The following is a 27256-nucleotide window of genomic DNA, read 5'->3' as shown; positions in this document are numbered from 1 at the left end:
AACTGAATTTGCGTTTTGTCGACGATGTCTAGCTTGTGTCATTTATCTATAAAAGCATAGACCATAAAATACTAAGGACAAATATTTGTAAAACAGTAAATGCAAAATATTCCTGGACAGAGTTACAGCCTATCTACATATTAGCGGTACAACCATTTATGCCTAAGAACATATATTTAAATTCCCGACAGCAAGACATGTTAACGTAAAAGCAACCTCCCTGAAGATGATGGCAAACGCACAGTCTGGTTCGGCCCCGTAGGGCAGGTGTGTGCTCGGCACAGGGTCACCCCCATCCTGGGCAGTTCACCCACCCGAGGCTCCACAGAGCTCCGCCAGAGAACACCGACCACCGGCCTCCTTTGATAGGTACCTGATGGTCTTATCCAGCCATCTCCGCTGTGGCTACAAGGCTCGTTTTGGCAGAAAGGCATGATGCAAAGCAGCCTGCGCTCCAAGCTAAAGACACCCTCACTCAGGAATCCACCATGATCCACTCCAGCACTCGCCCAGTGGCTGGCTGGCCAGCCCTCCCTTCCCGTCAGAAATGCACCCAAAGGGCAAGACGGGGCGCCGAAAGGTGTTGCCTATCTATAGAGGGCATCATGCAAAAAATGGGTAACAAAATGTCTGCTCATGGTAAAAGCACAAAGGAAATGCTTTAACTGACTTTTGCTTTTGCAACGTCAGAATCCCTAGCTTATCATAGCATTAAATTTCCGTGCAACATGAGAAAGCGAGCAAGTAATTTTCATAGACTATTAATCAACTTTATTTTTTATAAGTGTAGCAAAATGTTGCACCAGGGCACTACAGAATGGCTTGCAAACAAAATTTGATTATATCCTGAATAGTACTGCTAATTTTAAAAATAACATTTATGATCTTGAAAATATTAATAGTGACTAAAGTTATGTTCTAACATGTTCAGCTGTTTTAAAATATGTAGTTGCTCCAGACACATCTTCAATACTAAATACCTAATTAAGTAGTGAACTAAAGTGCCAATTTATCACATCTTTAAAAAGCCGGTTTCAGTGCATTTTCTTTCATCTTTCCTTTATTGAGCATTTATTGGTTTTGACTCATTCTAGCATGTTATAGCTATCAACACCTGTGCCCATTTAGGAATGAATTCCAGTACAAATCATAGTGAATTGAATAGACGTCTCAAAGATGCATCACAATTGTTGCATTATTTTTAGAAACTCAAACAAGGAAACAAACAACTTCTGTAAAAGTGATTTAAATAACAAATAACTTATCTTTATAAACAGCTTATCTCCTTGAGAACAAAGAATAAACAAGGCAACAAGAGCCGTTTTTTCTTCCATTATTAACTCAGATCACAATATGAATGGGTGAAATGTCAAGAATAATTGGAGAAAATGACAGCATAATCTTCAGCAAAAACATCTGATTTATTTAAATTGTCGCTGTTTTTTTTCTTAACCTTGTTATCCAAGGCAGCACAGAAAAACTTCCCATTTGGGTCTACTCTGACATCTTCTACCTAAGTGAATAAACCTTCTGCAATGCTGTGAGTCTTCTATACACTGGCAAACTCTGTAATGCCACCGCACGCTGTATTGCACATCCCAGCAACTGAATCTGCATCGGCTGTAAGCACTTGGCAAAAACACATTTTGGTGTTAACCCAAAAAAACCAGGACTTTCAAGTATACTTCTATAGATTAGCGTGGTTAATGGCCTGTAACAGATATAGATCCATTCTGTAATACGTTTGGATACTTTGTTCACTGTACCTGTCCCTTTGCTCACCGCCAAAAATCTGATGTTTCAACCGAGTAGAAATCAGTGACACTTGTCGAACCCAGCTACCCAGCTGCCAGCTACCCAAAAGTATAGGTGGTCTTTAACAGAAATAAAAATCAGGGGTATAATAAGACTCCTTCAGAGGCCACCTCTGGCCTTTAGTGGTATAAAGTGCACTCCTTTTAGAAATCCTGATGTACTGAACCCTGCGGGGATGTATGTGTCCAAGGGTCTTTAGGCCTCTGCCAGACCTCCTCTAAAGTTCTGCAGAATGAGGGCAGGGTCTACCTGCTGCCAAGGCTCCAAGATATTCCCACCGTGGGAAACATCTTTAGCTCCCATACATAAACGTACTTTTGATCTAGTACTGACCATTCAGCCAACTCTATGAAAATTCATTCTGTGGCTAGTTTTCATCAACGCAGTTTTGATCAGAAGCCATTTTCCTGGGATTATGTCAAAACACTTGGGGGTAAATGATACTAATCTCATCTATTTTGAGACAATCAAATACGCTATTAATAGTCTATGTTACTTACAAACCCTCCAATTAACAAAGATGCAGAAATGTTCCATAACTAGGGGCTTACAGCCATTTTCACTATCTGTTTACAGCTTGCATTTCAGTCAGCTCAAACAGCTCAATGTGCTAGAAATTCACTGCACAATTTTCCAGCTACATGGGCACTACTCAGCATCTCTCAGAACAAGGGGTTCACAGTAGAAACGAATGCCTGTGAGCTGGTGGATGACATGCTAAAGAATCTAGAGGTGTATATGAGAATCATCCCTGTTGAAAGGGATAATATAGTGTAAAAAGGGAGAAGAGGAACTGAATGCGACAGTTAAATCTGAATATATATATATAAAAAATATGCAGATATAACAAATTGTATTTATACGCTTAATATTTTTATCTGGGTGATAAGTATACAACACAGGCATTCAAACATTGTGCTTCAAAGCACTGGAGCTAATGCAGGAAACAGGAAGTAATTTTTCCGCATAAAGCATTGCACAATGGGTTCAATGCCTTGTGGGTTTTGCTTTATCCCGAGTCATCATTCCCCACAAGTTCTGACAAAATATGCCTGTGTTGACTAAAATGTGTTAACCTGGGCACCTGTCAGAAGGCTGGAGAATCCTAACTGGATAACAGAGAGATTTGGTTTCCTTTCCAGTTAAATGTGACTTTCTTTTAAAAACAAAGAAACAAACAAAAAACTACTTAAGAGATATTACTACACCAAATTTAAGAATGAATCGTCCGTTAATACCTGCTTCTGTAGGTACATGCTATAAAACTCTGGTATTCACATTGCCACTTGAAGTTATGCCAGAAAATCTTTGTGTCATAGCTGAATAAATAATGTGTAGTAATAAAACCATGAGTGTCTAATCTCTTGGTTGTTACTCTAAACGCTTGATTTCTTGCAACTGATCTTTGGACCTACAAACACAGCTGACCTCTCTCCCCCCAGATTTGAAATTTGGCCCAAAGTTCATGTCAGAAACAGAAATGAAACTTTCTTTTCTGAATTTATGCTTACCTTCATCGTGAGAGAAGAACCTTTCTAGCAAGCAGAAACCACTACAGATAGTGTAACTCCAGTCTTATGGATCACAAAAAAACATGTGAAACGTGATTCAAAATAAACACTTGCATTTTCTGAGGGTGGGAATGAAACAAGGAGGCTCACAGGACTCTGATTTTTTTCCCCACCTTCGTGCCTTCTCTTTGCCTCATTAGCCAGTGTGGCATGCATGCTTTCATGTAAGGGGGAGTTGTCGTGAAGCAGGGCATCTTCCCCTCTGTCTCCCAGGTCAGAGGGTTTGTATATGACCTCAATTAAAAAAAAGAAAAAACACAGAGATATGAAACCTTATCAAATCAATGTAAATTCCTTACCTGCCAATGCTATTGGCACACGGGCACTAAAACCCTCACTCCCTGTAGCCTGCCTCCGTACAGCTCTCCACCACCAGTTATCTGTGTTAGGAAAAGCAGATAGAACAATGGTGCTAAGACGGTGTGCTGTGAGAAGAGCATTCAACTTTAGCCTCACTCTTTGTATTTACCCAGAGTGAGAACAAAGTATATTCTTGATTCATCATAGGCTCACCAACTTCCCAAATGTACAGTATCAGGCACTTTGTTTCTTTGGAATCTGAAAACCAGGATTGGCCAGGAGGCAGGCAATATATTATACTTAAGACAACACCAGTGTTCTGCTGTATTTTCACATTTGCAGTCAGATGTGGTACCATAGGTTGTGTAACAAACAAAAGCTTATCCAGATATGTGCATATGTAACCTCAGTAGAATTAATGCGTTTTTTCTTGCCTCGCTGCAAGACGAGTTTAATAACTAGTATAATTCAGGTAAGGCTCCCTTTCATTCCCACTTGTAAAACTGTCAGCTTAATTTCTGTTTATAATTATAAAGTGAATCGTTGGCAGCTATTAGCAGAAAGAAAGGAAGTAAGGAAGGTGCATCAGTAAGAGCGAGAAATAATACTGGAGGAGTGATGAGCAGGAAATTCACAGAGAAGTTACCAAGCAAACCACCTACAGCATACTGGTTATGTGGATGGGCTGTTTTTGTACCTTGGGTTCATCTCTGCTTTCTGATTATCTTTTTATTAACATAGAAAACTGCTAACTAAACTTGCCAGATGTTAACTTTGAGTCTCTTGGATGTGATCTGTGGGCAGCCTGCCATTTTGCCCACTGCCTAGACACAGATTTTTAGAAAAAACAGAACTAGTTTTTCTACAGTCTCATTCTGCCTGGATAGTAATGGAGCATCCCCACAACTCTTTCATAAGGAAGGAAGGAAAATGATATATGCATTTAATTGTTGGAGGGGTACTGTTAACAGATACAAAAAAAAAATCTGGAAGACCTCTAAGATAATAGAGTCATTTAGAAATATTAGCAGTGGATTAATATAATTTCTATTCACTGATGTCCAAGATGCATCAAGAAGGCAAACATTCCACATCTTTTGGCAACATTTCCTTTATTGTAACATACCATCTACTTGAATCAGGTAATGAAGACTCAAAGAACTTATGACTTGAAAGGGAACAATTCTGTCAGCTCCCCTTCTCCCTTTCTCTTTTTTTCTTTCTATCTTTCTTCAAGTTACTAAAATACCTTTTCTTTTTAACTTATTCTGTAAACACAATTTTCCTTTCCTATCCTCTATGAATGAAATGTGAACAAACTCTTAATCTTTGTAAACTATCAGGATATAAAATCTGGGCCAGGTGGTTATGCTGCTATTAAACACATATCATTTGTGAAAATGCAGTAATTTTTAAAAGCTTTAATGCTACTACAGACAGCATTGCCACCTTGCTTGCAGCTTGGATCAATAACCTAGACTTTGTTTTTAATGCAGGACTTTTGGTAGGTATCTCCTCCAGCCCACATTCATACCTGGCTGGTTTCTTTTGCCCAACACCTTGCATATACAGCATTTCCTATCCAGTCTTTTCATCCTGGCTCTCACCATTTTATATCCTGATTATGGCCCTGCCTTTTCCTCTGATCTTGATATGTACAGTTTTGTTTGTGTTCATTGACATTTAGGGCCACAAAGATGATCAGAGGGCTGAAGCACCTCTCCTATGAAAACAGGCTTAGAGAGTTGGGGTTGGTCAGCCTGGAGAAGAGATGGCTCCAGGGAGACCTTATAGCAGCCTTCCAGTATCTGAAGGGGGCTACAAGAAAGCTGGAGAGGGACTTTTTACAAGGGCATGTAGAGATAGGATGACGGGTGATGGCTTCAAACGAGAAGAGGGTAGATTTAGATTAGGTATCATGAAGAAATTTTCACGCAGAGGGTGATGAGGCACTGGAACAGGTTGCCCAGGGAAGTTGTGGATGCTGCATCCTTGGAAGTGTTCAAGGCCAGGTTGGATGGGGCTTTGAGCAACCTGGTCTAGCGGGAGGCGTCCCTGCCCGTGGCAGGGGGGTTGGAACTGGGTGATCTTTAAGGTCATAGAATCACAGAATGGTTAGAGTTGGAAGGGACCTTAAAGATCATCGCGTTCCAACCCCCCTGCCATGGGCAGGGATGCCTCCTGCTACACCAGGTTGCTCAAAGGCCCATCCAACCCCGTCCCCTCCAACCCAAACCACTCTATGATCCTGTGACAATGCCATTGGAAAAATCATTTCTTATTCTCTTACACTGAGACCTAGGTTACTTTTCTGGCTAATATACCAACCTAACCAACCTGGGATTCCCCACATGTATGGAACAGCAGTCCTTCCTTTTCTGCACTCCTTAAGGGCCGCAGGTGACAAGTTGCAGCTGGGAGCAACGCGTTATTATTGTCATGTGTTGTTAAAACCTTCTTTGGTTTAAAAAAAGAAACCCCGTTACGTTGGTGCTGCGCTGACTGAATCGCAAATCATCGCTGTCTGTCTACTCTCCTGATCGGCCATACCGCATCAATAGAGCCCCCACCTCCCCGCCTCGGCCTCACCGGCCGCGGGGCCCAGCCCAGCCCTCCCGGGCTCGCCTCACGGCGCGGACTCCCGGGGCCGCCCGCACCGCACAACCTTCCCTCCCAAAAAAACACGACCCCGCACAGAGTCTCCTTCCCTGGACAACAGAAGGTGACTCACTGCGGGCCCCAAGAGGAGGAGGGGCAGGGGATCAGCGGGACGACCCGGGCCACCCCCCTGCAGCCTCCGCACCGCCAGGCCGAACGCCTCAGCCGGCGCCGGGCGGGCGGGCGGGCCCGAGAAACTAGCTCTCGGATAGCGCCCCCCGCTCCAAGCCTCCCCGTGCACGCCGGGATCTGTAGTTCGGCAGGCGGGTGGCCGCGCCTGGCGTAGTGAGCGGGTCGGCCCCTGAAGACTACAATACCCAGCCTGCCTTGCGCGCGGGCGGTGAGTGCATCCGCTGGCGGCGGCGTGGGTGCGCGTTGCCGGGCAGTCAGCTGGCCGCGGGGCGATAAGAGGGCGGGCGGCGCGGGGCGGCGGCGCTCAGTGCTCGCTCGCGTCCTGCCGCGCTCCGAAGGGAGGAAGGGAAGCGGGGGGAAAGAAGAAGAAGAAGAGGTGCCCGCTCCGCCATGGCCGAGACGATCGCCGACACTCGGAGGCTGATCAGCAAGCCGCAGAACCTGAACGACGCCTACGGGCCGCCCAGCAACTTCTTGGAGATCGACGTGGGCAACCCGCAGACGGTGGGGGTGGGCCGCGGCCGCTTCACCACCTACGAGATCCGCGTCAAGGTGAGGGCTCGGCCCGGCGGGCGTTGGGGCCCGTCCCGCTCCCCCTCACCGAGGCCCCGGCCCAGGCGAGTGGCCAGGGGAGCCCCGCCGGCTGCGTCCCCGCCCCTCCCGCGGCGGGGCCCGGCGCCTCGGGAGCAAATACGGGGCTTGCGAAGGGGAATGCGGAGCCTGTGTGTCGGTGTCGGGCTCCGGCCGGCCCCTCTGTAAGCCGGCGGGGTGTCGCCGGGGCCGGGGCTGGCCGGGGTGGCGGTGACAGGCCGCTGTCACCGTGTCCTTCAGGGCCCGTTTTGCAGGTAGTGCGGTGAGTGCTGCTGGGGAGGTGATGGCTGAGCAGCGGTGGACTTCATCCTCGGCCTGAGAGCAGGCCCCAGCTTCTGTGAGCGCCTGGAGCTGATAACTCGCATGGTAGCTAAGACAACGCATCTTAGTTAAGATAACCAAAGGGCAGACGCTCTTTTGGCACTGCTGTGCACAACTGCCACTAGACTGAAATATCGCTACACTGCGAGCAATTGCCTGCGTGCTGGTTTTGGCTGGGGTAGAGTTAATTTTCTTTGTTGTGGCTGGCACAGGGATACGTTTTGGGTCTGTGCTGAAAACAGTGCTGATAATACAGAGATGTTTTTGCTATGGCTGAGCAGTGCTTACAGGGATTCAAGGCCTTTTCTGCTTCTCACACCACCCCAGCAGCGAGTAGGCCGTGTTAAACCACAACAGCTTGCCTGTCTCTAAGTAAATAGAAGAGGGCGAACTCTCAGCTGTTTGAGATGTAGTAATATGGGCGGATCTGCCCTGTGAAGGAGGTCAAGTTCAGGATTCCAGCAGCCTCAAAAATCCATAGAGAATGTGTAAATAAGTCTAGTGGGTGCATGTGCTAGATCAAAGCTAGCTGAAGTGATAAGGTGAGTGTATGTGGGGGAGGGGTTCCTGCTTTCTTTTGCCCCTGAAATATAAATTGAGTGCCTAACGAACAGGGCTGTTTCTCACTGTGGGCTATCACAAACTTTTTCTTAGTAGCATTAGACTCCTTCCTAGCTGGAAGGGCTGTTCACTGACTTGCCCTAAAGGCTAGTAGTCTTGAGCTTTAGAAAAGCTATGTGAAGTCATTACTGCATTCCCTGGATTTTCTAGTTTCATAAACAGGGCCTGGAGGAGTGAACAGAGAAATGCAGTATCTATGACATGGTCCTTGCCTGTGGCTGGTAGGGACTTGAGGCAGGGTACTTCTAAGTTTATGCTGCCAGGAGTAAGTTGCGTTGAGAAAGTTGACCTTTTACAATTTTATCTTTTTTTGTAACTTGTGGTTGAGTCTACTACCTTGTATAGCTTTACTGTTGCAGCTGATTGAACCTGGTCAGTTATTACAGGCAGTGATAGAGGGAGAAGAAGCCTCATTGACCCCCTGCACATGTTTTCTGCAATATGAGTTTGGCTTTCACTGGATGCCATGGGACGCGCATGCCTTCATGGCAGGGAAGGCTTCAGAGGGCTGCTGCCTTGGTCACTAAAATTCTTCAGACAAGACTAAAACCCTGCGTGGATTTTCTGGTATTAAAGGTCTAAGCTCTCAGTTTAGTGTAATTTTACTTAAAGCAAAATCAACTGAGATCTAAAGCTGCTAGGGAGGATACCTTTTTAATTCTGATGCTCCTAAATTGTCATGTCCAGTAGCTATTCTCATGTTTCAAGATGTGTTCATAGGGCAGGAAGAATCAACTAAAATAATTGTAGGCTCTGTTTGGCCTCTGTGAGGACAAACTAGAACTTGCCAACTTGTGTTGCATTGCACTGCCCTTACCAGGATCCTAGTTGTCCACTTAGCGGAAAGATGTAACTCTACCTTGCTGGGAAGTATTTGTGCCTTAAGTTCCTGATGACTTTTCTTTCCATGAGACTGAGCATTAATCTGGGGAAGATGATAAAAAAGGGACTGAGCCATCATATGGCCTTGGGAATGAGACCAATTTTGCTGGCATTAAGAAATAATAATGTTTTTTAAATCCCCAACTGAATTTCTTCAGCAGAAAGGAAAGCAGAAAAACAGGTTTTGAGACAGGTTACTCTTAGCCCATGTGCTGTTTAGGGCAGAAAATTCTGGATTCCTCTTGTAATGAAGACCTAGAAGTGACTTGAACAAACACAGCCTGTGATAGTACCGTGACCTTCCTTTATTCTTCCTCACAGTTCAACTACTATATAAACATTGCTTCCTCCACACTCCTTACTTTCATCTGTGCATGCCTGTATATGGGACTATCTCTTATAATACATGATCATTCCCTTTCCAGTTGAGTACTGCTGTATATCTACTGTATCCATGCTGCGTACACTTATAGCATCATGAACTGTAAAGTTGAGTTTTGTCTCTGTATGCTGGAAGGCTACAGAGCAGGTAATGCAAGTCATGCAGAATTACATTCACTGTCTAAACTTGTATCAATTAACTGCTTCTCAGCAGAACACAGGCCATGTTGCTAATATGCAAGTTGCAGCATGGGAGAAGAGTTTGAACTTGAATCACCGTAGTATTGTATTTCTAAAAGGTAGGCCTTGTACTATAAGCCACTTGTTGAAGTGTGGCAGATAATAGCCACCAGCTAGCCTCTGGTTTGATAACTGCTCGTGGTCACACAAAGTAGCAGCTGACATTTGCAGTTTCCCCCAGCAGTGCTAGGAGTGGCAGCAGAACAAACCTGAAAAGATGGAGTTACCTGTGTCATATCTGGAAAGTGATGTCTTCAACTAACCACCAACATTAAAATGTGAAGTGGTACAGAAATGGATGCCTTAACTGCTGCCAAGTTCTGGTAAAAGCTATTGGACAGCTTCTTATTATGGCTGGAGGTCACGCTAAGCCTGAAACATTGTCAGAGAGGACTTTGAGATTCAAGTTTGTGTTGAAGCAATTAGACTTGTACCGTTGTCATGGTGTTTACAAACTTGGTCCAAGGGTAATTCTATCTTTTTTGCTTTGTCTGAATCTCAAAGCCTAACTTTTTTTGGGAAGACTGAGCTTGCTAGCAGATTCTTGAATTGATGCCTAATAACTAATATCTTGCAAAAAAAAAAATGCTTGTGTTGAAATACTGCGAAGTTTCCCCCAAAGTTTTTTATTGGCAAGCTCTCTACTGATGTTGCAGCTGAAGCATATCTGTTGCTTGGAGAGCAGCAGGTGGGACAGCCTCATGCTTTAGTTCTTGTATTGCTGTACTCACCAACTTCTGGTGGAAGTTGGAAAGCCTAAGGGGGAACTAAAAAATTTGGCGTAGACCGCTCAGCGGTATACTACTGGATAAGCAAGTCAATTGTATTTCAGTACTTACTAAAGTTTTTCATAGCATGTGTGCAGGCTGGTAGGATAGCTGTGCATTCTGGTAAATGCATGGTACTTTCAGAAGAAGTCAAGGTCTCTGAGTGTGCTGCAGGAAGAAGCTGTACAGTACTTCTAGTGGGGCAGCTTACTTCACAGATGGTCAGTTGGCCCAAGTATTGACTTTTTGAGCCTAAACTTGCATTAAATAACATTCTGTTCTCAGCAAACTGGACAAGGTGATAAGAGAAAGCTTCCCACGGTAGCAACCAGTATAAGGCACACAGTGTGGCAGTTTGCCACTGCAGTGCAGCTTGGCAGTGAAAGTCAAATGTCTTGTTCAGTAATGGTAAATAATAGAAAATGCCATCCTGCGGTGCTAAAATAGCAGATTTGAGTGGGTCACGTTCTTGACAGCACACTTGAGAATTTGCTTTCCATCAGCAGCATTAGGCAGTGAGTTTGTACCATTCTAAGGTATCCTTTGTGTAAAGGCTTAGGGTGAGCTAAAAAGGAGAACAATGCAGTAGGGTATAAAGCTCCAAGTGCTTTTTCTAGTGAAATGAAACTTGATGGAGTCATCTCCTCTAAAGGTACCTAGATGATCACAGCATGGTGACTGTGCAGTGGTTAAAACTAACACAATCAGCTGGACTGCCTGTGAAAGCAATACAACAAACCACTGCCCTTACCTCTTGAGGAAAAGTGTAAACCAACAGCTAAGTTCTCAGTGTAAGTACCCTTGCATGCCATATGCTGTTTCTCATGAGTCTTTACTAGCTGTTCACTCAGGAGCCACCACCAGAGGGGTGGTGGTTCCCTTCTGCTTGTTACACGTTTTCAGGGTGTGCTTGTGCATGTCAACACTCTTAAAGGGCATGTGAATGCCTGTTACTATTTATGGGCTGTAAGTCAGTCCTCTCTTAATTCCTGGAAGCATATTTAGAAAAAAATGACAGTTGTCATATCATCCTACGGCATGTCTGCAGTCCTCAGCCCAGATCCAGGTATCGTGTAACTTCTACTGTACTTGAGACAAACAGTTTTCCTGGTAAGTGGGTCAACAGGAACATATTTGCTCAAACAGATTCTGTGCAGCAGCTTCGGTTGCTAAATCCTTTAAGGAGACAACGTGTAAGCTTTACAAGCTGACTCCAATCCCAGCAACTGGTGACACACTTCAGAGCCATACACCCACTGTAAAAGCAGTGCTATAGGAGTTCAGCACATTGGTTATAGTACTGTCAGCAAAGTTTATGGATATCCAGAAGCTTGCTACATTTGGGAAATTATCCCTTTGTTAACACTATTTCATCTGTTACTCTTTCTGTAGAAGTAATCCATTTTAGTTGGGTTTGTCACCTAGACAAAAAGGTTAAATTATCTGTTTATGGTTAGTGAGAACTTGCAGAGAAGTCAGTAATATTCAAACTGACAGTTATAACTAAACAAGTACCTGTTGCAGGAGCTATTAGTCCAAGTAGTTAATTCTTTTTAGTCAAACCAAAGTTAAACAAAAAGCCTTTGTCTTCTTAATTCTGCTCTTTAATTTTGAGTGGCCTGTTGCCTCTAATCAGTATGATTAAACTTGGCACTAAGGCACACCTTAACTTCTCCATGTTCCACAGCTCAGTGGCTTGTTTTGAGGTGTAGAAAGGCAATACCTTGCTGCTGTGCTTCCAGATGTTGTGAAATGTATCACTTGGGTGGTGCCAGTGCTCTTTAAGGCAGCAGTTGCCTTTCCTGTGTCTTCTGCAGAACGACTTCTGTAGACCTGCAGAGGTACTTGACTACATAGGCCCGGTGTGGGGAAGGAAGTGAACACACAAGCTGTGGAGTGCCTGCAGTGTTAAGAATAGTATTGGTCCCAAGGGATTGGGGAAGTATATCAAAGTACGGCTAAACTTGAGCTGCTTTTGAAAGTCTGTTCTCATTTTAACCCATTTTTTCAAGACATAGCTTGGATACAGTATCTGCATTTTTGCATATTTATAGTTGTCTGACTTTAGTGACTGATTTGACTCGAGTTCTGGATCAGATCAAGTCAGAGTAAGATGGTAAATGAACTGAAAGCGTAGCTTGCTCAGAAAGCACTTGTCTTATGTCATGGTTCTGCAAAGTGGCGCTTCTTATCTGGTGAATGTGTCTTTGAAATGTTCTGTCCTTGAACAGTGCAAAGTTTCCTATCCTTGGTGCATTCAGCAGGGCTTGAAGCTGCAGGCTCTTCTCCCACTATGGGAAGAATCAAATCTGCTTCCGTGTGTAGTTGACTTCAGCATTGTTCAGTTTCATAGTCAGTGAAGCTTGTGGTGGAGTAATGACTAAACACTGACTCAGTGTGGATGTGTTTAGGAATGCATAATCAGCACTAATTCTCTACTTCTCTACTACTGCAAATCTTGCATCACACTGCAAGCCTGCTCTAACGAGTTCGTTACTCTTTTAATGCCCCATTCTAGACACTGCTACCAGTTAGATATTTTTAGACTCCTCTTCAAAGAATGGAAATGCAGTGATTCAAGTGACTTCGTTTTTCTGTTCTACAGCCCAGGTACTGCACCTTTACAAACATTAATTGTTCCCTTGACCAGTAATTCGGAGACAGATAGCTGGAAGGCTAAGATCTTCCCAGGACACTGACTAGGGAGATGTAGAAGTTGAACGGCTTGGAAGAAAGAAACTTCCAAATCAGGGAAAGTGGGTTTACAAGTTTATTGCATGTATCTGCTTGGAGTAGCTGACTTTTCTGTAGAGGTTTTTGATTAAACTAGGTTCAAGAGACTAATCCAAAGGCACTGAACTAGTTTGGTGTTGACATCTGTTACTATGTAAATAAAATAACTGAGTAGTGTTTCTTATTAGTATATTAGTTTAACTGGTGACTTGGACTCTTCTGTGTGTGCAATGTGGGCCTTGATTGTTGTGTATTAAGAGGGTACTCTAGTCCAGTGCTGAACAGACCAAATCAAATGGAACAATAACTAATCTTTGTAGGACAGATGGCTATGATCCAGGTAGACATGTGATGCCAGAGTATTTTGATACATCTTTATTTTTAGATGGCTTGCCAAAAAAGTGTCAGCTTGGACTTTAGAGCAGTCAAGTCTCTACTGTTTTTCATCTGGGGAAATAACTAATGCAGTGTAGACTTGTGAGCTTCTAACTGTAGGGTAAGTATTTTCTTTAAAGTTTTTTCACTTGGTAATGCAATGCTAGTGGTGCTACTGGAGGCTGGTTTAGCAAGTACATAATCCAAATGCCCTACAGAGCACTGAGTGAAGGGTAACTTTCTTGATGCGAGATGGATGGAGAAACCCTAACCTTCTGATCAAGGTATAAAACCAAATATTTTACCAACTGAAGACAGGTCCATGAACCATATTCCTTCTGTGGTTGTTTCTTGAGAATCCAGCTCAAATTCTGTTGTGGGAGGATCTTCTGGGGCATGTGACAGTATAGTTTGTGTTGGCCATGAAGCCAATCTTGAAAGTATAACTACAAGCTAGTGTAAAATCCAGAAGAAAATTAAGCTATATCTTAAGTGTCTTAAAGCCACCCCTATATCTGGAAATAAAGCTTCAGAGGTTATTTCTATGGGCCTAAGCTACAGCACCCCCTAAGTGTTAAGATATGCTACAAATTAATGAACAGGAGCTATTGGCCTTTCTGTAGCTGTTAGGTGGCTACTTAAGAAAGTGAATGTTACTGTTCCTATAAAACTAAAACTATGAAGAGAATTTTTTGCTACTTAGTATACTTACTCCTAGTTATTTATCTCTTGTTTCTTGCAAATTTGTGAAGTGTGGGGATACTGGACTGTTTTTAGCTTACAAAGCACATTAAAACTCTTGTTCCTGATAAAAACTATCAGTTGCAGCAATTCACTGCAATTTTGTCAGCACCATTTGACCGTAGCTGGTAGATGTCAGCTAAGGATGCTAAAGCATCAACTTAATGTGATCCCACTTCAGTCATTCTCAATGAGAAATGAATGGTAACCTTACAATAGACCAAACCAGAGCAGTATGTATGGCAGTTACACCTTGCAATTGTGTAAAAGTAGCAATCCCTTCTCTTTAAAAGGAAAATTTGGTATTTCAAAGGAGACTTTGGCTTGCTAACCCTGAAATAACTATCTAGAGTTACTAATTCTGTCTGGGTATTGTAAAAGCCTTTGCCTGAATGTGTCCTCCTTAAAGTTGGTTCCTGGTTTTACCCTTGTTGTCTTAGGATGCAACCTGAAGAATAAAGCATCGCTTATCAATCTGGTTTTTTTTTTTTTAGACTTGCTTTGAGCCTTTCGACCATGGCACACCATAATTCAGGTGTTCATGATGTTGGTGAATTTGAAATTGGTGGTGATAGATGCTGCTTGGCAAAGGCCCAGACACCCCTAGAGCTAATTTTCATAGAGCAGTTCTAGGCTCAAGGCATTGGCCTTGGCAAAGGTTAACTCTTGTCTAAAGACTGATAGTCCTTGTGGTTGTGTTGCTATTAGGATCCTAGCTCCATGTCTCAGTACTGTAGAGTGGGAAGTTCTGTAGTTCTTGGTTTAGCTTAAGTCAGTATTGTTTAAAACTTGGGTGTATACATATGGTCAGATTTTTCAGTATTCTATTAACTTTAGAGTTTTTACATGTAATTACTTTCAGTAGACCTGGACACCAAGTGGATAAAAGGGGAGGGAGGACTTCGCTTAGATCAAAAGGACTGAAGCTTAGAAAAATAAAATAACAACCTCTTATCTGACCTTTTGTGTTGGGGAAAGAGGTTTCCCTTCAGTAAAGTACACAGCAAAAAGCTAAACTTTTAGCAACTGAAGTTTAGAGCATGTTTGCCTTCTTTCTTGCTTTTTATAATTGTAGGAAATAGGGAGGTAGCTGGTGATGTCAAGTCGGGAAGGAAACAAACCACTGGCAAGGATTCTGTAATAACAGTGGACTGCTGGAGCCAGTTTCTTGTACTAAAGGACAGCAGGCTCTTGCATTAAGAAAATGATAATACTTTTTATCTACCCTGAATGCTACTTACTGTAATACCCCAGAGTTCCCATTGGCTGACTGTAAATGTAGCCAAAGGGTGTAGTCTCTTGACAAAAATTACAGCTTGTATGAAGAGATAGTAAGAAGCTTGAATTTAGCTTCTGAGAGTCAAGGCCACAAACTTCTATCAAAAGTGAGCTGAGTGCTTTCTTTCACTCTATTTTAATGGAAATAGAGTTGTATCAAGGCTACCATAACCTACTTGAAAAGACCACATCAAAGTAGGTGCTATGGCAACAGTGCAGCTTTATTCTCAGTCTGTTAAGGAGTGAGAGACATGGGCAACGCAGTGCTGCTGCTGAGTGTTACACTGGCAGATGAGAAAATTAATCAAATTTACCTCAAACTAACCTGGGCAGCTACAGCTGTGGAGTTTCTGCAGTTGTGGGGGTGGACTGGGCTGCAGTGACATTCAGAGTCAATCTTGTGGAGTGTCAGCATGATCTTTGAAGGAACCCAAATGCTATTTGCATTCAACTTATGTCTGGAAACAAATTTGTAGGAGCAAGTCTGGCTATTTGCAAGGCTTTTTCCACTCACTGGATAAATTAATCTACTCTGGATAACAGAACACTGAAAATTACTTATATTCTAAAGTATTCTGGTTTTCCTCCTGCATTTAAGGTTACTTGTATACTAGAATGGCTGCATTGGAGAGCTGTGTATCTGAAGCTGAATGAACAGTATTGACTAGTACTCAAACTACTTGCATCGTGCCTGTGAAAGTCTCCTCACTTATATAAATAAATGATTTTTGGAGTTCTAAGTGGGCATAGCTCAGGGATTTATCATAGTAACAGCTGGAAGACTGTTATCTGGTTATCCAAGCTACTGAGCTTGGAGTTGAACTTGTAGTAACATAAATATACTTACTTATAGTAACATAAATATAGCTGAAGAAACATGCTTTTTGTGAATACAAATTTTTGCCCTGAAATCTATTAGCAGGCAACCACTGCTTCCCATTACCAGTTTGTTGAACACTAGCCAAATGATTGTAGAAACTCATTTGGCATCTGAGTGGAGTAATGCAGGAGTGACTTAAGAGTCTGGGTTTGTCATCTGCTGTTTAACTATGTAATTTAACTTGGCACCAGTTCTGAGAATGTCTATTCCAGTGTACGGGCTTGGCCATTAACTCCCCTAGCAGAATACAAAAGATTAGTTTGACAGTAGTCAGAGAAAGCCTAATGGTTGCATACATATAGTCCAATGTAGAAAGAGTATCTAGACAGAATCTGTCTTGTCTTGGCATCTTTCTATGCTTAAGATTTTGGGCTATGTGTGACTTCTGCAGAGTTGGTTTATTGGTCCTGGAATAATACTTTCTCTGCAAGTCTGGCTAGTGACTTCTGGTTTTCTAATGTCTTAGGTAATGTATAATTCTTTCAGGTTGAGGACTTGCATTCAAACTGCTGGAGGTGTGATTTCAGACGCCTGAAGTTGTTGAAAATGCTTTTGATAAAAATGAGAGTAATTATTACACTATAGAAAAAACAATTGCTGTAGTAATTATGCTGAATTTATCAAAGGAATGAGATATGCTCCAAGGGCTGTGCCAAACTGGGTCATTGAGTTTCATGACAGAAGACTTAGCAGATCAGCAGGCCAGAAAAATGACACTATAATGCTGAATAAGCATGGGGAGAAAGGTTTGTAAAAATGAAACTAGCCTGACTTCAAGTTTTACGCCTTAATCTCATCTCTGTTCCAGCAGGCAAACAAAGCACTAACAGTGTTGAGAATAGCTACTGTCACCTCAGTGACTAAACAAGGATAACTCTCAACATAAACTGTGAAGCTGAGAATAACTTTAGTATGCTGTATGGTCTTCAAGTGACACTTCAATAGAAATTGAAAGTTTCTGTTATCTCCTACCAGATTCTTTCCCAATGATAGGCTGTGCTTCAGCAGCTGTGTGGCTTGCTTAATGAAAACCATCTATCCATGGTAGATGGAGGCAGTGGGACGTGCATCAACTCGAAGGGAAAACAAGTACTTTCACTCTCCTTTTCCCCAAATTGCTAGCTGGGTTAGCATGTCAAAAGTTCAAAAGGGAATGCAGAAGGTAAAACGAGCTCAATTGGCACTTCTACCCCACATTGTACCTGTAAGCGTGATATGTCATTTAGAGATTAACTTTATAGACTTCACGCCCAGAACTATGAAAACAGTTCCTGAAGACCTGGGAACTCGTTGGGTTTTAGCTGCTTTTATTCAGTTCTAATCCCTCTTGTAAGTAACTTGAGAGGAGAATGGAATATCTTTTGCAGGTGAAGGTGTATATGTTAAATATTGTAAAGTACTTTCTACCCAAGACACTGACAAAGAGTTGATGTTGTAATGTGGAAGGTTGAACTTTGTTAAAAAGCTACTAGCTGAAATTGGAGAAAAATAATCCAGTACTTCACTTCTGGGAATCCCCTTCATGCACTGTGGGGGACCTAGCTTTATTCACTCTTGAGTATTCTTATCCTCAAGATGAGAGTGTTTATAAATAAAGCCTGACTTCTGACATAATAGCCTTAAGTGCAATTTTATTATTAGTCACTAGTACAATCAACAATGTTTTACCTGGGAAGGAGAGCTTGAATAATTTTAAACATTTAGCAATAAGATTTCATAACAAAATAGTATTCTGTACTTTATCATCTGTAAATTATGGACTAAATAGCACAATGTGAAAGTACACAACTAACTTCTCAAGTACTTTTGAACTGTGACAGCCAACAAATTGTTGGCTGGCAGTAATGCAGTGTCCTGTAGTCATAGGGCTGCCTGGTGTAGGAAAGTATCTCTGCAATTAAACCTGTTTTGAGCAGCCGAAATTATCACTCAATGATAGCTTAAGTGTAAAAGCCTATAAATGATATCATACAGGGATATCCACTCAAACTGAGACCAGAAGCTGAGTGAGGTGGCTTACAACTTACAAAATACAATAACAAAAACCAGCAGGCATTAGCTGAGAATGACTGCTGTGCTTCTGCCAACAGGAAAACTGAGTATAACTGTAGTCCTGTGTGAACATCAGGTTCCTAGGGTACTCCTCAAGAGTCTTCTTTTTGAGGTTTATAAGATAGTGAATATGCAGTCTGACAGCAGTAAACTTTATTCTGCTAGTGCTGGTTATGTATGGCAAGTACAGACTCTTGGTCTTGCTGTTAGTAGGTCATAACTCCTACAAACATTTTTGTAACACTCTAGCCAATTTGCCATCTCAACAACATCTAAGCTTCAGATTGTGATCTTGGCGCTTTCCATTCTGGGGATGTCATTAGGAGAGTGCTCTCTTGACATCTACTCCTAAAATAACTGCAAGCTGGATTACAGCAGTGGGATAACCCAGCCCTCCAAGAATGAGTAGAAGTAATACAGCCTTTTATACAAGTTAGAAAAGGGCATCTATCAAAATGCTCAGGTATTTAACATGGTCTTGTGCAGCACTATGGTTTGGCTCCCATCTGATGTTTGTTTCAAGAGTGTTAGGCTTGGGTGCTGACTCCTAGCCTTGTTGAGGAAAGTTCTGCCTCATCAATCTCTGCTTGGTTTAACTTTGTAGCAAAGCAGTGTGCTCTTATCAGCACTGAATGCTGTGTTCCATGTCAGCCTTGGTAGCTTCTATTTAGAGCTATCCAAATGTGGCAGCTTGTATTAGCAAGCCTTCAGCTTCATCTGGCCTGAATGGGTTCACTGTAGGACTTAGTGGTTTTACTTTTAAAGATGTGGGAGGCCAAGTTGTATCAGGTAGCAAAGAAGTACAGGAAGCTTGATTAATGTCCTGTGCTGGTACCTGAAACGCTCCCTTGAATGCAATAAGAGGAGCCTGTGTAGGTTAAGAAGACTTTTTTTCTTCCTCCTTTTTCCCCTTCCCTCCAAGTTTGTGCATATATTGATGTTGATCCAGATCCTGAGAAAGTAAGAATAGCAGATACTTGTGCAACCTTAGGAACTTCTCACGTGACCAGCAAGTCTGCTCTTCTACTAGGTGATATGGCAGCCAAATACCAGTGATTAGTATGCTACATAAATGAGGCCCACAGTTAAGCACTTTGAGGCACAGCTTACTTGTGTAGCTTACAGAGCTTTATCTATATTTCTCTATCTTGAGTGTTTCTCAATACTGTTGTTGCTGAAGTGGAACTAACTTGTAACTTAACAGCTTGTGTCTTGCCTCTGCTTATCAGAACTTCTAATTTGGCTAATGAATAACTTATGTTCTTGTTTTCAGACAAATCTACCTATCTTCAAATTGAAAGAATCTACAGTCAGAAGGAGATACAGTGACTTTGAATGGCTAAGGAATGAACTAGAAAGAGAAAGCAAGGTGGGTAAAATGAAAGCTAAATACAAGTCTTCATAGGCTTCCAGTATATATATTATATAGAGCAGATACTGTGGTTGAATATGTCCAGAACTAAAACACTGTCATTCAGCAAACCTCAGTTGTACAATGTTAGATACTATTTAATGGCTTTGAGTTAATTCAGTTGAATTACTTTAATTCAACTTACACCTGTGGCAGATACTGTTCTCCTCTTGTTGCATTTTATTACTTCACTAGGGATGTGATTGATGAGTTGGGTCCTTTAGGAGGAAGACGTGGCACAGGAGGTGTATAAACTTGCTTACAGGCTGCACTTAAGTACTCTTTTGTAAATCTTTCAGGTTGTGGTACCACCTTTACCAGGAAAAGCTCTTCTCCGTCAACTCCCCTTCCGAGGAGATGATGGCATCTTTGATGACTCCTTTATAGAGGAAAGGAAGCAGGCTCTTGAACAATTCATAAACAAGTAAGTGTTGGGTTTAGTTATCTGGAGACAAACCTAGAACTCAGCTCTGGAAAACTGGATCGAAGCTGCTAATCCTCTAACTATGGTAGCTGTGCTAGGTTCAGAGTAATAACTTTCACATAATCCTGCAGTAGGACATACTAACATTGCTCATCCAGTGTTTGGTTTGGATATCTTAACGCTTACCTGAACAGCTGAAATGAATGTTAGAGTTGTTGTTAATTTATGCAAATTACTACTAAAATTACAGCATTCAAAATAGTTCTACTTTTTCATTTCTGAAAAGGTATCCTCCATTGGGTGAACAATGGAGCTTACAATGGGCTTACAGCAGTTTACTTTGATTGCAGATGTGAGGTATTATCAGCTTGTGTAATGATGCATATTTTCTGTAATCATAGTGAGAATCTTTCTGAAATGTAAAAACACTACCTGAGGTATGCACATATATAGTTTGAAATAGACACTTAAGGTTTTGTCACTGCCTTTCAAAGGGTGAGCAGAAATTACAGTAGTCTTATGTTTCTTTTTCTACCATCTGACACTACTAACCGCTCTCCATATAGTGACCTAAAGAGCTACTTTAATCTCTTTAACAATGTGAATCCAAACAGTTGGTAAGAAGGAATACTGTCAGTTAACCAGCTCTCCTGGTCTCTAGAGCCAGTGTTGTTCAGACCCAACTGGATTTGAGGCTGCTGTCTTTAAACATTCAAGCTTGTCAGTTCCTCTGGCATTTTAATCTCATTCAGTAGTAATGCTGTTTAACAGGGACAGAGGATATCCGTGAGTTAAGCCAGAACTTCATCTGCTTGTCAGTTATTGTTAGTTCAGGCATGTGGCTTGGAGTTGCAAGTGACTAGTTCACTAAAAGTGTCTGTCTTGTGCAAGTAAGCTAAGTGTGACTGTATGAAGTCTCAAATTTTTCTTCACACAGTTGCTTGTTAGCTCAATTTAGAGGTATTACTAATGGTTCTGAGCAGGTAAAAAAATTCAGAAAGCTCTTTCCTCTGTTCAAAGACAAGTGGAAAGAATTTCCAATGCATCTAGTCTTGCATTTACACTACGTGAAGGCAGATGTGCTTATAGTAAGATGGAATGTGGGATTTTAAGGCGATACAATCAAGGCAGTCATGACTGCAAAGTACAACTTTTATCCATGCAGGCTTGAGACTCTACATGTCAAAGAGGTGCACTTAGTGAAAGTTTTGTATGCAGAGTTTAGCAATATGTCGGGGAAGAAGGCTGTTTATGTTCTGAAGTAGCTGATAGTGAAACAGTCAACTGGAATCTCTGAAAAACTCAATATAGCTGACAAATGGAGTGGCCAGTTTACTGGTATCATTTGTTCAGTCCTACAGCAAGTAATACATTGATCTTGTGGAAGTGTAAAACTTTTGTCAATTTTTCCTCCTTTGAAACATAAAAGCAGGCTGTTAATGTAGATATTGATGTACTGGCAGACTCGAGTACAGGTGGAACAAGACTTTTCAGGCAGAACTCCTAGCTATTCGACCACATCAATTTATTCTAATGGCATGACCAACTCATCAAGCAAATGTTACTAGTTAGTGTTGAACCATGTAGAAGCTTTAAGACTTTTACTGAGTATTCTAGGTACCAGTGAAATTAGTCCTGAGGTTAACTTGCATAATACAATCACATTACTGCATTCTCAAAGCTGGTCTTTGCTCCTAGAACTAGAGTCCCTCGGATAACTGATATCGTTGTATCCAAAAAAGATCTTCATGCACCAATGCCAGTTCTTGATATCTAGGATACTGTTGAGAAGCTAAATCACAGCAGCGCAGTTTGCTTGAGTCAGCTCTCTTGGGCCAGCTTGCTGGCACCACCATCAATGTTACCTACAATGACATTCACAGCTACATTGCAACACATTTGTCTGCCTGAATGTGACTTTGGGCTTTTAGTAGCAGCTGCTCTGTGTAAGGCTCACCTCACAGAAGAATACTGAGAAAAAGCCAATGCAGAGTGAGATATTCATGTGAAACTGAGCTGAATCTGAGAGATCAGATCTAGTCCTGCAATTCAGCCACCAATTTGGAAGTCTTCCTGAAAGGGAGAAGAAATATGCTGCTGCCTCGTGTCCTGTATATCTTTCTCTTGAAGTTCAAGACTGGCAACTTCAGTCTGATGTGGCGAAGAAACTCAAACTAGTTATTCCAGACTGTCTGCCTTGTGAACTAGCATTTGAGACTGCTGCCCATTTACCAGAGCCTGGCAAGACTGATAGGCTTAATGACTGCACTTGAAGTAATCTATCAGTGCTGAATGGGAGAGCTCAGCTTCCTTATTAAAAGACACCCTCAATGACAAGTGAATCTGTCCTGTGGTGAAAGAAGCACTAATAGATATCTTTGGAGAAGATGCACAAAAGTACTTGGAAGTACTGATGCTGAACCACTGGAGTTGACTCTATAACGTGTTCAACTATATAACTTCCATTTAGAGTAGAAGTGTTCTGACAGATATGGAGGCCTTAAGACTGACAGAAGCTGTCTTCATGAGGATGGAGGGCTTTCTCTCGTAAAGGGAGAAGCCTGTCTTGGTTGACTGAACTGGATGTAATTTTTTTTCAAACCAAACTGCTTTAGGTTTTTGTATCCACAAGTGATCAACTTCCAGAGATTTTGATTCTCTTGGATTTTTACCTACACAGAAGGCTGCATGGTATTTTCAGGGCTTAAATGCAATACCTTGTGATTTTCTCCTGAGCCCAGCAGTGTTTTCTAATTCAATTTCAGCTGCTTTACTGTTAAAAGGATGGTAGCTCAGTCTATATGTGGAACAAAACTAAATCTGCAGTAGAGGTGCTGGTCTCTTCTAGAGCAGACAAGCTGTTTCCTATGTTTTATATCTAAAGACAACTGCAATTAACAGAATGGCCAGTACCCTCTGCCTGTGCATCAGTGCTGCTTGTTACATGCTAGGAATAGTGACCATGGTAAGTCACAGTGTCAGAGCCTTCAGAGAGACCTTCACACCCTCTGGTGGAGTAAGTTTTTAACTCTGCCTGGGGTAACTGCTATTGCATTAGACTGAGAAATGAGGGGTTAAGCTGCCTTTAGAAAGGTGTCCTGTGTCAAAGGTATCAAAACCTGTAATAATCCACTTGTCTTGTTTAACTCTACGTTTTGTAATGCTACGATGGGGACTTTGATAGTTCCCCTCAATTGCGGGTGACAGATGATGACATTACATGCTTCCAGATGATCAGAGGTAGCTATGGACTAACTTCATCTGGGAGAGAATGACAGATTTTGCTGCCAGACATCATTCTACTCGCCAGCAGTGAATTGGAAGCGGGATCTGTGCCTAAGTGGAGAATCTATAGCAATAGGTTATTGCTATAAAAACCTTGCTCTGCTGGCTAGCTGCAAGTAGACTCTATTTGTTAGCACTAATGCTTGTTTTTCCCTCTCCAGGGTTGCAGGCCACCCACTGGCACAGAACGAGCGCTGTCTTCACATGTTCTTACAAGATGAAGTAATAGACAAAAACTACACACCATCCAAAATAAGACATACTTGAGTTCTGCAAACATCTTCTCAAACATTAGTGGTTCTTATGCTTGGTTTTAAGAGGTTGTAGTTTGTCTTAGCATGCTGAGGATAAACAGGCACGAAGTCTCCACTAACATCAGTACACTGCTTCGTCTTTGCATATGCTTTATAGCATTAAAGAACTCACTTGTCTTCTAGCTAAATCCCTCTGACTCCTTGATTTAAGAGTATTATACTACGAGACCATCCACCCCTTGCAATGTCTCACAAACCTTTCCACTTATTTGCAATGACTTAACAATGTTTACTGACTTGGCCTTACTTGAACTTGCACAGTTGTAGTGTCACGTGTTCACTTGTATTTGACTAAACTGCTCTGCTGTTTCTGAGGTAGTAATCTGTCTGAACTTCTGTAGAAAGACTGCTTTATTTCTGATACCCTGTGTGAGAAACACTTATGCAATTGTCTTCAAGCTTGTAAAACACTTTATACTGAAGTAATGAGGGAATTATCTTTATATTCTGTAAAAGGAAAAAAAATCAAATTTATATACAAAAGTAACTTGTCTAAAGTTTTGAAATAAAAGTGAAAATGCACTTCAAATGTTTTGTCACTCTTGACCTTGAGTGTGGGGTATCTTGTGCTTTCTGACAAGTAGGGACTTGACTATACTAAGTGAACTGGTGTTTCAGCCTTGCTGTGATGCTCTTCTGCAATGTAGTCTTGTGTTACTAACAGCCACCACTAAATACCCTTAGATGCTGGCACTCACTGATCAAGGGGTTTGGGAAAAGAGTGCCTTTCTACTTGTCATGAGAAGCCTCAATCTAGCATCAACTAACAAGTACAAATTATACCACCCTACAGAGAAAGGAGTGTTGACATAACTGATAATATATTAGAAGGTTAAAGTAGCTCTGCTCTACAAATACAGTTATGTACATGAAGTCATACAAGCCAGCTATTAGTGTGATTGTAGACCACTTCCCTGAACATTAAAGGAGGGGGAAGCTGTAGCATTGTGCTTGTGTGACTGCTGGTGAAGTGCAGGTGGCTGATGCCTGAACTGCAGTTCACAAGCAACACTGCTGAAGTCATCTTTCTTGCTAGATGTTTCTATGGCTGGAGAAGCTTCCACAGTGCTTCCAGACGTGATGTGGGAGTTACCTATCCAGATGCTCTTGAAAACAGACTCAAGAACACTCTAGTAGCAATCTGTGTTCTGTGCTATTTGGTAACAGTACAAGTTGGCTTAGGCTTGGCTCTACTGCTTTTTCCTTCTTATAATGCTACTTATGACTGTTGAGAAATTCCTATAAACTTACTGGCAAAGTTATTAGTTTCCTTTAAATAAAACTATTACTATTATGGAAATCTGCATGTAAAAGGGTGAGCTGACAGAACGGTGGTGGCTGACTAGATTATGTGTAGCTCTAGTGACTAGCTACGCTGATTAGTTAGATTCTCAAATAATTGTTCTTTCCCCCTCATACTTAACAAAGACTGCATTGAGTCTCTCCAAAAGTCCTCTTAATGAAACCAGGGACCAAAACTGACACAACCCACTTGCAGCTGTCTAGCTATTCAAGAATTTTTTGATAATGTAAAATCAATTCTAAAATTCCCTGTGCTTGTTGAATCACACTTAAAAGTTGAATTACTCTTGGAAATGGGGGAAGAAGGGCTAAATGTGTATGAACTTTTGTTACTTAGGCTTAAATACGTAGTAAAGGATTCTTTTCTCAAATCTTCTTTTCCGAGAGAAGCTTCTTTCAAAAATCCAAATAAATGTCCCATCTTATACTTAAAAGATGATGACACAATCTGTATCATCAGCTGTGGAAATAAGCTGAAGAGAAAGAAGCTGCATGCTTGATGTCAAAGTATTCCTAGTTCCAAAGTGAGGACTTTGTAGTGTGAACCTCTGAGATTGACAGGATATTTGCACTGGACTCTTGGATTTCTCTGGCCTTCAGTCCATCAAGGCTAACTAGAGACCCTAATTCTAGTGTAGCGTAACTGGTTCTGCCTCTGCGCAATTGCAGCGCTGGGGGGAAGACATGGTCTGAGGCTGACTGTGCCCAAACTACAGGGATCTGGGAATTGTTCTCAGCTTGTGCATCCGCTCTACAGCTGGGCTAGGTCCTGCAAGTAAGAGGATGAGATATGGATGTGCACTCATTGCCCTGCCTGCTTTGGAACTGGGAGGAAGCCAGTACACTCAATTGCATCCTCTGGCCCGGGTGCTGTAGGGACTGGGACTACAGCGTGCCACAGAGTGCGGTGGCCTTGCAGCGTGGGTGCAGTTTGTGTTTATTGCTGCTCCAGGACAGCAGCAGGAATCTTATTGAAATGAGTGTTCTGTCATGGGTTCTGCACAGCACTGGGCTCAACTTCTTCAGCTCGTAAACTGAATTGTCACAGAGTGGAGAGCCACAATTGATTTTTCTGCCCTGTCCAGTTCTTTTTAGTGTAAAGAGCAGAAAATGATTGAAGGCTGTTACAGGTACAGTAACAAAGCTTCACAAAGCATTTGTTGTTTTCTTTCTAAGAACATGTTATGCCTTGTGGTAAATGCATTCTCAAGTGCTCCACGCTAGTTTGTGTAGAAGATGTTTCGAAGTCCTGTAGTCCATGTTTTTTCTCACCCGACTCATCTGAAGACTGGTCTCAGATACTTTATGGTCTGGCTGTCTTGGAAAGGGTGGAATGTGAGACCTAGCAAACTGCACAAATGGAAGAGAGATGGGGTGAGAACTTTGACCTCTGAAACGTGTGAGATTTTTGTGCTTGGAGTCAATAGATCTAGGATTTCACTTGTGATCTGTATTCCTTGACACCAAAAACCAATGGATATATACTACATTTCAACCTGTCGTTTTAGTGTGCGTGGCTCTTCGGTCACTCATTGCCACGTGAATCGTGTTATATTTCCCTTCTCCTACTGCCAACTTGTTCCTGTGCATTGGGAGTTGCTTTCCTCTTTGGTGTGATTACACAATTGGACACCTTAATAAAACCTCAGAATCTTTTTAATTGAAGCAGTGTTTTTGTACTCATCACCCTTCATTAGCTGCACAATTCACTGATATTAAAAATTGTAATAACATGAAACGGAAGACATACTAGGTTAGACCTCTGATCCATTTAGTACTATGTCGTAGAAGAAGCTCTGCGTCAGCTCCTTGAGCTGGTGTATATTTGAATTATAGGAAACAGCTCTATGCAGGACCTCAAAATCCCTTTGCCCCAAGGCAGGATCACCAAAGCTATTAAATGTTTGTCGAACGTGTTTTAAAACCTCTGGTGATGGAGGCTCCACAGCATCCAAGGCAATCCATTTTATCAGAGAATATTTCTGTTCCCTGGTAAGCGTGGTACAGTGGAAGAACTAAGCCAGGAATAGAAGGACAAGCATTAAAAGAACAGCGGAAAGTAATTTAAATTCAATATATTTTTATTCTTTGTAAATACAATGAGTACAACTTTTTAACTTCACAAATCAGTTAATCCACTTTGTACAGGAAAAGTTTTACTCATTCTATGATAGTCCAAGTG

The 27256-nt window shown here is 41.9% G+C and overlaps 1 protein-coding gene across 5 annotated transcripts; it reads left to right on the top strand.

Annotated features, from left to right (window-relative positions):
- The first annotated feature begins 6714 nt into the window (after positions 1 to 6714).
- SNX3 (sorting nexin 3) lies at positions 6715 to 26737 on the top strand. Of its 5 annotated transcripts, none has more exons than XM_074150090.1 (4): positions 6715 to 7028; positions 19612 to 19707; positions 20049 to 20173; positions 23620 to 26737. In XM_074150090.1, the coding sequence occupies exons 1-4, from the start codon at positions 6867 to 6869 to the stop codon at positions 23723 to 23725; spliced, it is 489 nt and encodes a 162-aa protein (XP_074006191.1). In that variant the 5' UTR covers positions 6715 to 6866; the 3' UTR covers positions 23726 to 26737. The 5 variants fall into 5 exon arrangements, with proteins under 5 accessions (XP_074006191.1, XP_074006194.1, XP_074006193.1 ...); XM_074150093.1 differs by having other exon boundaries at positions 6867 to 6962; positions 23620 to 26731; XM_074150092.1 differs by having other exon boundaries at positions 6867 to 7022; positions 23620 to 26731.
- The last annotated feature ends 519 nt before the right edge of the window (positions 26738 to 27256 follow it).

The sequence above is a fragment of the Numenius arquata genome, chromosome 7 (genome assembly GCF_964106895.1).
Source record: "Numenius arquata chromosome 7, bNumArq3.hap1.1, whole genome shotgun sequence".
NCBI classification, from domain to species: Eukaryota; Metazoa; Chordata; class Aves; order Charadriiformes; family Scolopacidae; genus Numenius; species Numenius arquata.
The sequence above is the reverse complement of the archived record's forward strand: the minus strand, read 5'-3'. Positions and strand labels throughout refer to the sequence as shown.

Excerpts from the sequence above, each read along its gene's own strand:
- SNX3 (XM_074150090.1), top strand. The coding sequence starts at position 6,867 with ATGGCCGAGACGATCGCCGACACTCGGAGGCTGATCAGCAAGCCGCAG. Across the intron at positions 7,029-19,611 it reads CCTACGAGATCCGCGTCAAG|ACAAATCTACCTATCTTCAA; the intron begins GTGAGGGCTCGG and ends TCTTGTTTTCAG. Across the intron at positions 20,174-23,619 it reads CTTGAACAATTCATAAACAA|GGTTGCAGGCCACCCACTGG; the intron begins GTAAGTGTTGGG and ends TTCCCTCTCCAG.